At 46.1% G+C, this 13,513-nt stretch overlaps 1 protein-coding gene across 1 annotated transcript in view; it reads right to left on the reverse strand.

Annotated features, from left to right (window-relative positions):
- Positions 1-867: 867 nt before the first annotated feature.
- The window catches only part of SFXN4 (sideroflexin 4), a 138,745-nt gene continuing 126,099 nt past the window's right edge, over positions 868-13,513 (reverse strand). The window contains exons 13-14 of the mRNA XM_086922928.1: positions 3,975-4,092; positions 868-3,648 (exon numbers count right to left, since the gene is read on the reverse strand). Of these exons, the coding sequence (XP_086779054.1) occupies positions 3,571-3,648; positions 3,975-4,092 (196 nt within the window). The 3' untranslated portion in view covers positions 868-3,570. The remainder of the gene's footprint in view (positions 3,649-3,974; positions 4,093-13,513) is intronic.

The following is a 13,513-nucleotide window of genomic DNA, read 5'->3' on the forward strand; positions in this document are numbered from 1 at the left end:
TTTAACAGCTAACTGTTGCAGATCTTCTAGAGAGTGACTGGTCCTTTGTCCTTTGCTCAGGTCCTCCCTGGGGAGAGGAGGGGGGGCTCCTGGGCCCGCCAGGGGAGGTGAGGTTGGTTTCTGCCTGCCTCACTGGCTCCACTAAACAGGCTATAATTGTCTTCCAACTCCTCATTACCCCCGGGCCCACCTTGGGGTAATTACTTCCTCAAGCTTGGAGGTACCCTGTGAGCCTCCTCCCAGGCTCTTGAAGCCTTAATCAAAGCAGATGTCTTGGCTTTAGCTCCCATGATGATTTCCTTTCTGCACAAAATGCAATAAGATCATTCCTCTTGTAGGAGTACAGATTTGCCAGGTCGAGCTCCATGTTTCCTTTGTCGAAAGGTGTCTCCTTGGCTTTGTTCAAAAACCTGTGGAAGCTTTTTCCTCCTCTATTTGAACTTGAAGGAAACTTTACTAAACCTTTTCAAACTCATCTCCACTCCTTGGCAAAGTTTTTACAATTCTTTGGAGACCGTACTCTGAAGGTGAATAATATCCTCAGAAAAATACTTTTTGGGAGCAAGGACTTATTTTCAAGGTGTGTACCTATGCGGATTCTAAGGTTTTTAATTCAACAACTGTAAGGTACTGCTAAATAAAAAAGTTGGATCCCACTGATGCCACCAAGTGAGGAGATGGGGTGTATTACATTGTTTAATACTTACCAACCTTTTTAGGTCCTGTAGATTTAGTCTATAAAACCCTGAGTTCAACCCTGGGTAGCAGTGGCACTGAGCAGCAAGGTTTACACAGAGGAAAATGTGTTAAGAATTTAAACAGCAACAAAAAAATCGAAGAAGAAATTGACACAACACTCAAGAAATCTAACACCAATTTATAAATTGTGCCTGTATTTTATAAGATTTTCCACACTAGAACAAAACAATCCACTAGAGGGTTCTGGAAATATAGATTTTGCAAGCAATAATAAATTAATGCAATTTCACTCAACCACGAACAAGCCTTGGCAAAGTCAACAAATTGGACACTTACCTAGGGTTTCCTTAAAAAAAAGTTTCTAAATGTTAATGCGGTCAGTTAGAAGTACTTAGGGCAACCAATTCCGGCACTGAGCTAGTCATGGGGACCAGCAAGGTCCTCAAGAACCAAATAACATCACAGAAGAAGCAGTCTTTCAGTGGTTACAGGTACTTTATCCGTGTTGCAATGGATTCCTACAATATAATCCTGATGCAAGCAAGGGATAAAAGATACTGAAGATGGTCCAAGGATGCTGCGGATGAAATGCAGTTGACAGGGTCCGCCTACAGGGATTCCTCTGCCTACGAAGATGGTGAGGGGGTCCTGGTTGCAGGACCGATGTCCCACAAAGTCCTCTCTGGTATGGTTAAAGTCCAGTTGCCAATGGTCTAAAAGTTGCCCATTTTCGCGATCACAGGCCAATCCTTCCTGGGTCAAAACTTTCCATCTGAGGATCCCAGCAACTGCACGCCCAGGCTCAGCGAACTCTGGTGCAACTCTGTGCTTTGGGTCTTGGTCCTCTGTGCTGCACGGCAGCAGTGGTAGCAGCTTGACGACTTTGGGCTACAAACCTGCCCCAGCTGGCTTCTTCAGCTGTTGTATCCCTGTGCTGTGAACAGGCCAGTCAGCTGACACTGAGTTCTCTTGGCTTGATTGTGCTCTGGAGACAGCTTGTCCCTGAGCAGGACACGGCATGCACAGTCCCTCTCTTCGCTAGTCACCATGTGCAGTCCTCGTCAGTATCCTATTTTTGCTGGTCCCTCAGTGCAGCAGGGCAGTCCTTCTTGGGTCCTTCTTCCGAGTCAGTCGAGGTGACTTCTTTATGCTTGGAAAGTGCCTTTGGGCCAGGATGTGGTTGGTTGCCAATGAGCTACCAGGTTCCTTTCTTCCTGATGACCGCTTTCTGTGGAGTGTGGCATTTGGCTACCCCAGGAAGCACATTTCCGCCAACTTCCAAGATGGCAAGACCCCTATCCCATGGTTTGGCAACTAGTTTACACTCTCTGCCTCCCAGGGCAGACTGTCTATCTGAACAATTGGGCAGCCATTCCTGCAAGTACTACACATCTGCCCGCAAATGTGGCATCAACTTTGAAGCCTGCCTTTTGGGGCTAATGCCCAAGTGGCTTCCAGCAGAAGGTAGGTGACACCTCCCAGGCCTGAAATTCCTCATTGTTCTCCTTCCTGAAAATCGTTAGCATGTCTCTCCAGGAGGACATGGAGCAGGCTCCATGTCTGCCCAGGAAGGCACAGTAGTTTTAAAGGCAACAAAGGGGTAGCTTTGCTGAAGCTGCATCCTGCAACAAGTTACATTAATTACGAAATACAAGTCGGGCTTAATTTAACGAGTTGTTTGATACCTTGGAGTGCTCACTTTGGTTGCATTGTTGACGAGTTAGCACTGCTGAGGGGGTCAGCGTGTAAGCCTGTACTCGCCGACAAGGTGGCCACGTCTTTCCACAGTAAAAACTGTTGTTTTGCGTATTTTACAGACAGGACATGTAAAGTGCATGTCCTGCCAGAGTCATATGCTGCACCCTGTATTTAGGGCTTGGTAGGCCTGTCAGAGGGGAGACACAAGTCTAGGGAAAGTGGTGGTTTTGCAATTGCTTTCAATGGCAAAGTCAGGCTAGCAGTGCATGACTGCTCGATCGGTCTGCAGTAGTGGACTGGAGGACTTGTTTTACTTCGGGGACATCCAAGGTGGCACAATCAGTGCTGCAAGCCCTGGGTACTAAGGCACCATTTACTAGGGACTTACATATGGATATTGTCAATTTGACATACACTTTAGGGTCCAGGCACTGGCTCGGAGGTCTGGTTAGCAGGCCTCAGTGCACTCTAAGTCGAAAAATCAGCTGGATTAGTCTAAATACTTGGTGGTGATCTTACAAAAAGAGGCATTTCATGATAACATCCCTCCCATGATCTTCTGTTTAAGGGGCCACCTGCAATGAACTTTTAAAAGTGCATTTCCATACATGGGATTCTGTTAAGGGGACATACTCCTCGTGCCCCTGTTCAAGTGGTGGGAACTTCACACTCTGTAAAAGGGTTTTACCTCTACATTATCAGGATGATAAAGATAGTAAATGCCTTTTCAGTTTATCAACAATTGCATATCATATAATTAGAAAATTACAGTTTTAAGGAGCTTTATTTTAAGTCTGCTGGTTTCAAGACAGTTCATGGAAGTGCCCATTTCCACCAAATGAATAACACTGATAGCGTGTTAACTCAAGTAGTCCTTATTCTGGTCAACATCATCATCTCACCATAAAGTGATACCACGTTATTTGATGGCTCTGCAAATACACTGGCTAGAGACATCATGTGCCTTGATCAACATAATATCCACTAGTTAATTCCTGCCTAGCATCCAGTATTTCAGAAGGTACGCAAACTGTAATGGGGACAGTGTTCTTCAACAGTCAGTTGTCCTAGAATATTGCACTGGAGGCATCATTCTGATGTGCATTTGCCCTGCACCATCTGCAGGGGCCAACCTTGTGTGCAGCTGCAGGCCAACAAGCATCATAGTGATCCTCAGAGTCCCCGGCTATAGTATAACTCCTGCTCCTTTGTTGAGGCGACAATACTGGGCTCCAGGTTCTCTCGCCGGATCTGAAATGGAGAAGCAAGATTTACTTCAGAGCAACCACTAGCAACAGGCATTGGATCCACTGCAGAACAGTAGAGCAGGAAGAAGAGAAAAAAACACTAGTATAGTCCTTTCAATCAATAGACAATTCCACCCGCAGACACTTCAAGAACACCAGCACTGATTGAGAAGTTTACATCTGTGTGTCACACAGTGAGCACAAATAGACAAAAAAGGCTTCATTGGGCTCTACAGCCTTAGCAAAGTAGAGAATTCAGAATAAAATAAGCAGGGCCCGGCCACTGTTTAATCAGCATTGTTTTCGCTGCCAATAAGGATTACGGCTTACCTTCCCAATTTGAGGAAAGAGACTGAAGGAAACTGGTATCATCAGCCCAAATGCCACTGCCGTTGAGATGTGTCTGATGGGAGCAAAGGCCAGAGGGTTCCTCAAGATGAAGCGTGTGCTGCAGGAAAACAATCAAAAGTTACTCTTTCTAAAGCTAAATGTTTCTTGCAGACAACTTGAAATCTTGCTGCTCGGATACTATATTTAACTCAGATTAATACTCACTCCAAACTTGCTGAAAATGTCCTAGAGGCAACAGAAAGAGGGGCATTGCTGCCTGAACTACACTTGGCAACAACTGTAGTGATACTTAAACCAGGGTGCCTGCTGGAGCATTGCTCCTCTGAATACCCAATTTCCATCATAACCACAGGGGCAAAGACGACTGCTGCAGTCCAAGCTGGGAGGCTGGTGAGGGTGATCTTCTCGATTATCCATTTGGGCCAATGTACCTTTTCCCCCCATTGCAGTACTCAGCACTGTGGCCACACAGGGCCACATGCGTCAAGCTGTTTAGGAATCGCAAACGGTGCGATTCAGTAAAATCGTCCGTTTGCGATTCCTAAATACCTTTTTAGTATGCATCAAGCATTTTTGGAAAAATCGCTATTGTTAGCGATTTCCAAAAATGCGATTGCTCTTAAAGAATCGCAAATTTGCGATTCCTTAAAAGCAATGCATGATTAATTTTAAAATAGCGAATTCGCATTTAGGGGGGGCAAATTACCATGAGGGTGAACCTCGTGGTAATTTGTGAAAAAGGTTTAAAATGCTCAAATTAGCATTTTAAACACTGTCATGTTACAGACACACATGTCCTTAGGGCATGTGTGTGTGAAACATCCATTTAAAAATAAATTTCAGGGGTGCAGGGGGGGGTCCTTTGGACCCCTCCCCTGCACCCATGGAATGCATTAACATTTTGCGAATTCCAATTTGCGAATTCGCAATTCCCATTGATTCCTATTGGCCTTTTGGCCCATAGGAATCAATGGGAATTGCGAAATCGCAAATTGGAATTCGCATAATATTTGCGATTCGGTAAAAAATGTGATTTTTACCGAATCACAAATATTATGCACTTGCAATCATGCATCCCGTTTTGAGATTCCTTATTTGCGATTCGGTAAAAATCGCAAATTAGGAATCGCAAAATCGGATATTGATGCATGTGGGCCACAGTGCCCTCGCACTGGCCTGCACTCTCTAGCATTCCAGTGCCCTTAAATTCATACATTTTTAGAAGGCATGCAACAGCCTTAACTTGGTCCTTCCTTTTTAGAGTTGGCATGCATGAAATTCAGACCATGCCTTATATCCTTTGTTAATGTACTTTACGCCGAGCCCCAAGTTAGTCATTAGCATCCTATAACCTACTCTTCTGATCGGTAGAGGGACTGGACAAGGCTACCCTTCTTTCTGCTTCTCTTCGCCCTGGCGATCAAGCCTCTGGTGACTTGGGCCAGGTGTGAAACCAAGGTGTGAGGGTTCCAGGGAGTGGAAAGAGGTGGAAGATAGCATCGCACTTGATGCCAAATAAGTACTCTTATTTGAGGATCGGCATGGGTCCCCTAATGATTATTATGGTCGACCTGTAGGGGATACCTATAGATCAGTGGGAACAAGTCATCTCTAGTCCCAATCAGGGGAGGTAGAGAGACGACCAAGATGCAATCCTCCATCTGCAAACTCAGTTTTAAATACCATGGCATACATATTACCTTGCAGCCTGATCCCACCTGGAGCCTGAATGTATCCCTGTTACTTAACAAGACACAGAAAGATGTGAAAGGATGGTCGCTAAACATTCTGGGGAGGGTAGCGCTTTTCAAAATGCTGGTCCCACCAACAATTTAAATCAATCAAACATTTATGAAGCGTGGCAAATCACCCGTGAGGGTCTCGAAGTGCTAAAGAAGTATGCTGCTACATGGTGGCATGATAATTAACATATTCGACAAAACATTTTAGTGATGATCCCTCAAGCTTGGTGTACTGTGTTGCAGGCTACGGTCCATTCCTTTTTGGGCAAAAATCGGGCCCTGTGTATCACCATAGACAAATATACGCAAACCATATATGATGATGGCCTGAGTATGTCAAACCTCCCGTTCTATTACTGGGCCTCACAAATCCTGGTTTTGAATGACTGGCTCCCTGGCAGGTGCGATGACCACATATTACAGATTGAGATATACATTATTGGCAGTAACGATAACTTGGGCTTAATGTACAATTACAATATAACAATAACTCTCCCAGAAGTACCCAGAGTGACCATTCTATGTTGGCCATCTGCACTACATTGGATAATATGGGAGAAAAGAACCACTCTTGAAACTACACTGGTACAGCACTTGGCTCTTTCACAGCACATGATTCTCTGGTTTTAAGAGGATGGAGCTTATTGGAATTTCACACATTTCTAAACAGGGAGACATCTGTCAAGGCAATCAAATTAAGTCATTACAAACCCAACAATCTGAATGTGTCCTACATGAGGTTTAATTCCATAAATATTTGCTGCTCTGACATGTGCCAGCCTCTCACCAGGCCTCCTTGACTGACCTTCCAGAATAGAGTTCACTACAGGCTAAAGTAAGCTTGGCCACTGGGGAAAGGGTGACATCTCATGCATATATCAATCTCCCCTTATTAATGTGTCTGATTTGGTAATGGCTATCAAAGAACAAGCATTTGCAATGCAATAGGTCTCGCATTAGGAAAGTTTGATCTATTGGTCTTGTAAATGACAATTCTTTTATTTATGTGTTGGTTTTGAAAATAGCTAAATTAATAGCTTTGTGATTTACAATGCCAATAGTTATAACTTTCGCAAATGTGACACCTATAACCTGGGGTTGCGCTGAGTGATGCTGTGGTGCTGCTGAGTGATGCTGTGGAAATGCTTAGTAGTGCTGTGGTGGTGCTGTGGTGGTGCTGTGGTGGTGCTGAGTGATGCTGGGGTGGCACTGAGTGGTGCTGTGGTGGCGCTGAGTGGTGCTGTGGTGGCGCTGTGTGATGCTGGGGTGGCGCTGTGTGATGCTGGGGTGGCGCTGTGTGATGCTGGGGTGGCGCTGTGTGATGCTGGGGTGGCGCTGTGTGATGCTGGGGTGGCGCTGAGTGATGCTGTGGTGGTGCTGAGTGGTGCTGAGTGATGCTGGGGTGGCGCTGAGTGATGCTGAACCATCCCCTGCCCATGACTTTGAAAAGAAATAACTTTTTAAACATAATTTAGGTGGCGAATGCAGATTTAATGAATAAATCTTCAGCAACATTTCAAATGTTTAAAAATGCAAACTAGGTTTCTTGAAATAGGATTAGAACCCAAACATACAAAGTGCACAGTAATCTAAATACAAAGTGTTGATCTGCTAGTGTGCTGGGTTTATGACACGGCCCTGGTAACGTTACATGTGAAGTTTAATGGCCCACTGAAGGAGGGTGAAGTAGCAGAGGCAGCAATGAATCTCGGCAGGGAGCTCATTTATGGAAAGAAGCAACCTAACACAGTAAAGAAGCACCGCTCGGCAGGTGCTCATGTGAGAAAATAGCTGTTGTGTGTGAAAAGTGTGGCACAGCAGAAAGAATACAGAGGAGCAGGACAGCATGTCAGGCCCGTTACGTGGGGAAAGTGCATGGAGCAGAGATGCACACTGGCGAGACAGTCATAAAAGCACAGATAAGGAGGAATGAGCAGCAGTAGGGAGGCAGCTGAAACAGCCCTGCCGCTCCGCATCGGGGTTGAACTAACGCCAATTAAGTAATTTCCCCCTCATTCCAGTACAAAAATGAGAAACATTGAGCAATAAATCTTAAAGGGTATAAATAAATGAATAGTTCGCTAAACACAAAACATGTACGACAAAAAGCACCCGTAAATGTGGCCTGAAAATAAAGTGCCCGTTGTGTTTCAAAATCGGAATGTAGCTAAAAGAAAGCACTGCTTTGATAATTTGCACAAGCACAGTGGAACACAATAATGGGTGCAGACTGCAAATAAACAGCGTGCTGCGTGGTGAAATTTTGAAGAGTGCTTCACGTTTGCAATTTACCTCGAGGCAAATGCTTTCAAGGACTACGAACCGCTGCAGTGGTGTGGCCAAGGTGCCCTCAGTTAGCCTCGTTCGGGGCATACACGGGTGCACCATTAAAGACCCCGGCAATGTGGTAGCAGGGGGGCAGCGAGGATCGGCAGCATGCCGCTGGCGTGCTCCCTGGAGTTATAGTGCAGCAGCAGTAACCTGAAAAGTGTGAGGAAGAGCGGCTACTTGCGCAGGCACACAAGAGGTTTTTCGTGCAGCTGGGGCCCGGAGCAACGTCTGAGGAGCCGGCCCAAGTATGAGGAGATTGAAAAAGTGGCCCATGCACAGCATTTCGCTCGACTCCTCTAAGTAAAAACATTATCAAATAATAAAGTGCTATGAAGCCCTTCGACCGGCCGTGCCCGGAAAGTAAAAACATTGGCAAATAATAAAGTGCTGTGAAGCGCTGCGACCGGCCGGCCGTGAAGCTGGCGGAGGAGGCGAGGCTGGGCTTGGGTAATACAGGGATAAGGGACAGCAGAAGTTACAGGAGCCTGGACTGCCGCCGACCGCCACCCCTCGAATGCACGCTACCTCCCTGTCTCATCGGTATGTGCTGCCTCTCACACCAACATGCCCCTCTTTCTTTCGGCAACCAACCCCCAAGTCTCAACAGCATGTACCCTCCAATCTGCACGACCTTTCTCCCCTCATCTCCATACTTCGATTTCCACAGCTTGAAGTCATCGGGGATGGGAGGTAACGCGGGCCCCTGCAGCGCAGGGCCCCTAGACGTGGTTTAACGGCTAGAACGGCCGACCCTAAATCTCGGAGAGTAACACATCATCGAAGATTAAAGTGCTGTGAAGCCCCGCGACCAGCCGGGCTCCGAAAGTAAAAACATAATTTCTATAAAGTGCCGTGAGGCGCTACAACCGGCCGTGCTCGGACATTAAAAACATTATTAAATAATAAAGTGCTGTGAAGCCCCGCGACCGGCTGTGCTCAGAAAGTAAAAACATTAGCAAATAATAAAGTGCTGTGAAGCCCCGCGACTGGCTGTGCTCAGAAAGTAAAACATTGGCAAATAATAAAGTGCTGTGAAGCGCTGCGACCGGCCGGCCGTGAAGCTGACGGAGGAGGCGAGGCTGGGCTTGGGTAATGCAGGGATAAGGGGCAGCAGAGGTTACAGGAGCCTGGACTGCCCCCGACCGCCACCCCTCGAATGCACGCTACCTTCCTGTCTCATTGGTATGTCCTGCCGCTCACATCAACATGCCCCTCTTTCTTTCGCCAACCCCCACGTCTCATCAGCATGTACCCTCCAATCTGCACAACCTTTATCCCTTTCTCTCCAAACTCGGAAAGTAAACACATTATGAAAGAATAAAGTGCTGTGAAGACCTGGGAAACATCGCGCACAAAACACGCAGATCGCAAAGCCTGCAAAAGCAAAAAGAAAACAAGATGTCGCCGTCGTTACTGCTGCTTGCGCGCCCGGCTTTTGTCAATAAATTACACTCCTGACGAAGAGATCCAACTGTAACGAGCGACTAACAGTGTTGGCTAGAAGAAACAAGAGTCGGTAACCACGGGGAAGAATGCCCAAATACAGAAGAGGGTCTTTGAAGTACTTCTGGAGCAACAGCAGCGATTACTAAAACGATGTGGTTGATGTGGGCCAGGGGCAGAGTGTTTTAACAGCTACGGGACAAGGAAAGGACATAACCGAAAGCGAAAGTGCTCGCACACATTCACAGCAAACAGCCAGCAGTAAACGCTCGCTCACAAGGACAAATCTGACAGTGAAAAAGCGCGCGTCCGACTCGTGTCCACATATTCAAGTAAGCAAGAGGTATACTAAAGTATACAAGAGGTCTCAAATGCTCGACCTAAAAATGGGCTGGATGGTCCTTTTAGAAGACTGAGGGGAGAGACGTGAAAATGACTTCATGCAAACTAGTAATTTACCCTGGACTTCACCTCATACAGCCAAATTATCTACGTTAGTTACTTTATCCACATAAAATTATAGCATGCTGGCAAGATCCCTTCACCATCTTGCTCCCACTCAAATGCCACTGGTAGCAAATTATTCCATATGGTTTGGAGTTGTCCTATGATAGCAAAATACTCCCCCAAAGTACTCTCTCTGAAAAAAAAGATATACCTTGTGAACGTTCTTCGCATATAGGCCCTTTTAGGTTTCCTGAAAGACCTAGGTTGGGTTAGGTGTAAGTGCATCATGGTCTGAATTGGTACTACAGTTGAAAAAGAAACATTTCCCGCTACTGGATATCCCCAACACGGCCCCTAAATTAGAATGGTGGAAAGCCACGTACTCGTGCACTATGATGGAAGAACCCATTTAAGAAGCAGGAGGATGGCCACATAAATATTGTAAGGTTTGTGGATGCGTGGTATTATGACATACACAATGGATTAGGATTGTGCAAATGTACACTGTAATGGTCATATCCTTTTCAATATAGTGGTTGCATTGTATGCCTATATGATAAAATAATAAAACCGGATAATTGAAAAAAAGAAAAAAGGGGGAAAACTTTTTTCAACTATTCTTAGTGGGGCAATGCTTAGTTTCAGTGGTAGCATCAAATGCACTGATGCCCTCTGATGATCATTTATCTACAGCAGTTCCTAAGCACTGATGTGCGTTTTAATAGTTTCGCTGACTGCATTAATTGCAAAATTTATTTGTAATATCTTTTGATGTCTACATCAGATTTACCTCATCCTGGGTTCATGTAAATATTTAAATTGTTTTCTTTTGAACTAAATTGGTGTAGTAATTTAATTTGATTTCTTTCTTGACTTTCATGTTGTGCTGGTATCTGTGTTCACATGAAAAAAAAGCATTTTCGAGGGGTAGTATGACTGCTTTATCCCAAGCCACCAAGGGTAAGCTCAGGATTCCTCTCAGAAATCTGCCTAAGTGGTCGATCGATAAAACGTATAGGAATTCAGCCATAGCTTACATCACCACTGAGGCCTCCCTCTCCCCTGGTTTGCAAACCAGCTTCCTTTGCAAACCATCATACAGTACACAGACATGACTAGTAACTCAGATATCCACTTACCTACCAGAATCTACTCCCGCCTAGTAAACAGAATCTTGCCCCCCTCCTCATCCACCTTTTAAGCACTCCCCTTGCCACTCTTTTCCATGGCCATCTATATTCTCATGGGTGACTCCTCTTTTTTACATTAATAACCCTTTCTGAAGATGTTCCTCATTGGCATCAATGAAACCCTCTTTCCTCTAGAACTCAACCACCTTTTCTACACTTTCAACTTGTTCCACTTACTTGCGCCCACACTTGACTTAAAAGCAATGATAATCATCCCCTAACCAAAAATATCCTTAGCTAAACTATCCTCCACTTCTAGTCTGCCCCCTTGCATCTTTTTTAAAATGCTAATCTTTAATAAGCTCACCAAGTATATCACTTCTGTAATCCCTTACAACGGGGTTTCTGCAAATGACATTTGGAAAAATTTCAGCTCAGCCAGCCACAACATCTCAACGTCTTTGCTGAGATTTAACTCAGTTCTTCAACGGTGCTCACTATGTCGACGAAAACAAACAGTAAAAGCAATCAGTAGGTAATTTTTCATAATATTTATGAAATATATTTCTTAGTGATAATCTGCATTGCATCTGTAGTAGTTTATTCTAATAGGTATAAGATTGAGAAATAGATCAGCCAACACGTGTCTCGCCCCGATTTGTCACACCAGCCTAAATTCATACGGCATTCTCCTGAAAGTTGATCTTAGGTATGGGTGCAGTCCCAATAAATTACATTGTTGTCTGAATCAATAAGAGTGTAGGATCCTATGGTCAGTCACGCAAACTATTGACTAAGATGGATGACTTGAAGCTATTTGGGACCACAGCAACTCTTTCCTCACTTTGAACAGCGATCACCATGAAGGGCAACTTACGACACACCAATATACTACTCTCCCACTATAACATTCCCTGAGGTGACCGATTGTGGGATCGCCTATACTCTTATTGAGGCCTGTACACCAGATCTATTTCTCACTCTTATATCCTATTACAACATACTACTATGGATGCAACACAATGTATAAGAAATGTATTTATTTAATATTGTATACAAAATTACCTACTGATTATCGTATTTCCTCCTACTGATTTTGCATTAGTGGGTTTGGGGGTATTGCCCACCGACCAGGGCAACAGTTAGTACAAAATATTAAGCAAATTAAGGTTAGCTTAATCCCAGGTCTTGTACCTCTTCAGCGCGACAAAAACAATGCTGGGAGTTAACGCCCAACAAAACGTATTCACTGCAGCTTCACCAGCATCCGGTCAGCCAAACCGCCAACCAAGGAACCCAACCACCTCGAATGCATCCTCCTCAACACCCGCTCCGCCCGCGAACACGCCGTCAAACTCTGGGACTTCCTCGACTCAGCCTCCCAGACGTCGCCTTCCTGACAGAGACCTGGATGAACACCGCCTCAGCACCCGACATCGCCATAGCCATCCCGGAAGGCTACAAGATCACCCGCAGAGACCACACCAACGGAGTAGGAGGAGGAGCCGCCATCGTCCACAAGAACACCCTTAGAGTCTCGACCAACTCCGACGACACCCTCAGCACTGTGGAAACACCTGCACTTCCAGATCCACACCGACCCCAACACCACCCTCAGAGGAACCCTCGTCTACAGACCACCCAGACCACGACCACAGTTCAGCGACTCCATCGTCGACTTCGTCAGCACACACGCCCTCGCCTCCATGGACTACATCCTCCTCGGGGACCTTAACTTCCACCGCGAGAACAACAACGACACCAACTTCAACACCCTGATCGACAACCTCGCCAACCTCTGACTCAGACAGCTCGTGACAACCCCCACCCACGCTGCCGGCCACACGCTGGACCCCATCTTTTCTGCAAGCCCCCACATCCACTTCAACCACACCATCGAACCCCACTGGACCGACCACCGCTGCATCCATTTCACCTTCAGGAAGCCCACCACGCACCACCGCACCCAACAGATGCCTCGTCGCTGCTGGGGCAAAATCACCAAAGACCAGCTAACCAGCACCTTCGCCCAGCCCACCCGCCGACCCCATTGACCCCTCCGCCCACAACCTCAGACAGTGGATCGACGACTGCGCCAACACCCTGGCGCCGCTCAAGACACCCTCCAAAACCCACACAAGCAAGAAAGCCACCTGGTTCACCGAGGACCTCCAGGCCTCCAAACGAACATGCCAGAAACTGGAGAAGAACTGGCTCCGTGAACGATCACCGGACAGCTACAAAGCCCACAATAATGCCACCCGCAGACATCATCAACTCATCAGAACCGCCAAGAGAGCCTCATTCAAAGACCGCCTAAATAACATCGCACACAACAGCAAAGAGCTCTTCAACATTGTGAAGGAACTCTCCAACCAACGGCCCCAACACCAACGACAACCCGCCTTCACAAGATCTGTGCGAC

The sequence above is a fragment of the Lissotriton vulgaris genome, chromosome 5 (assembly GCF_964263255.1).
Source record: "Lissotriton vulgaris chromosome 5, aLisVul1.2, whole genome shotgun sequence".
Lineage (NCBI taxonomy): Eukaryota > Metazoa > Chordata > Amphibia > Caudata > Salamandridae > Lissotriton > Lissotriton vulgaris.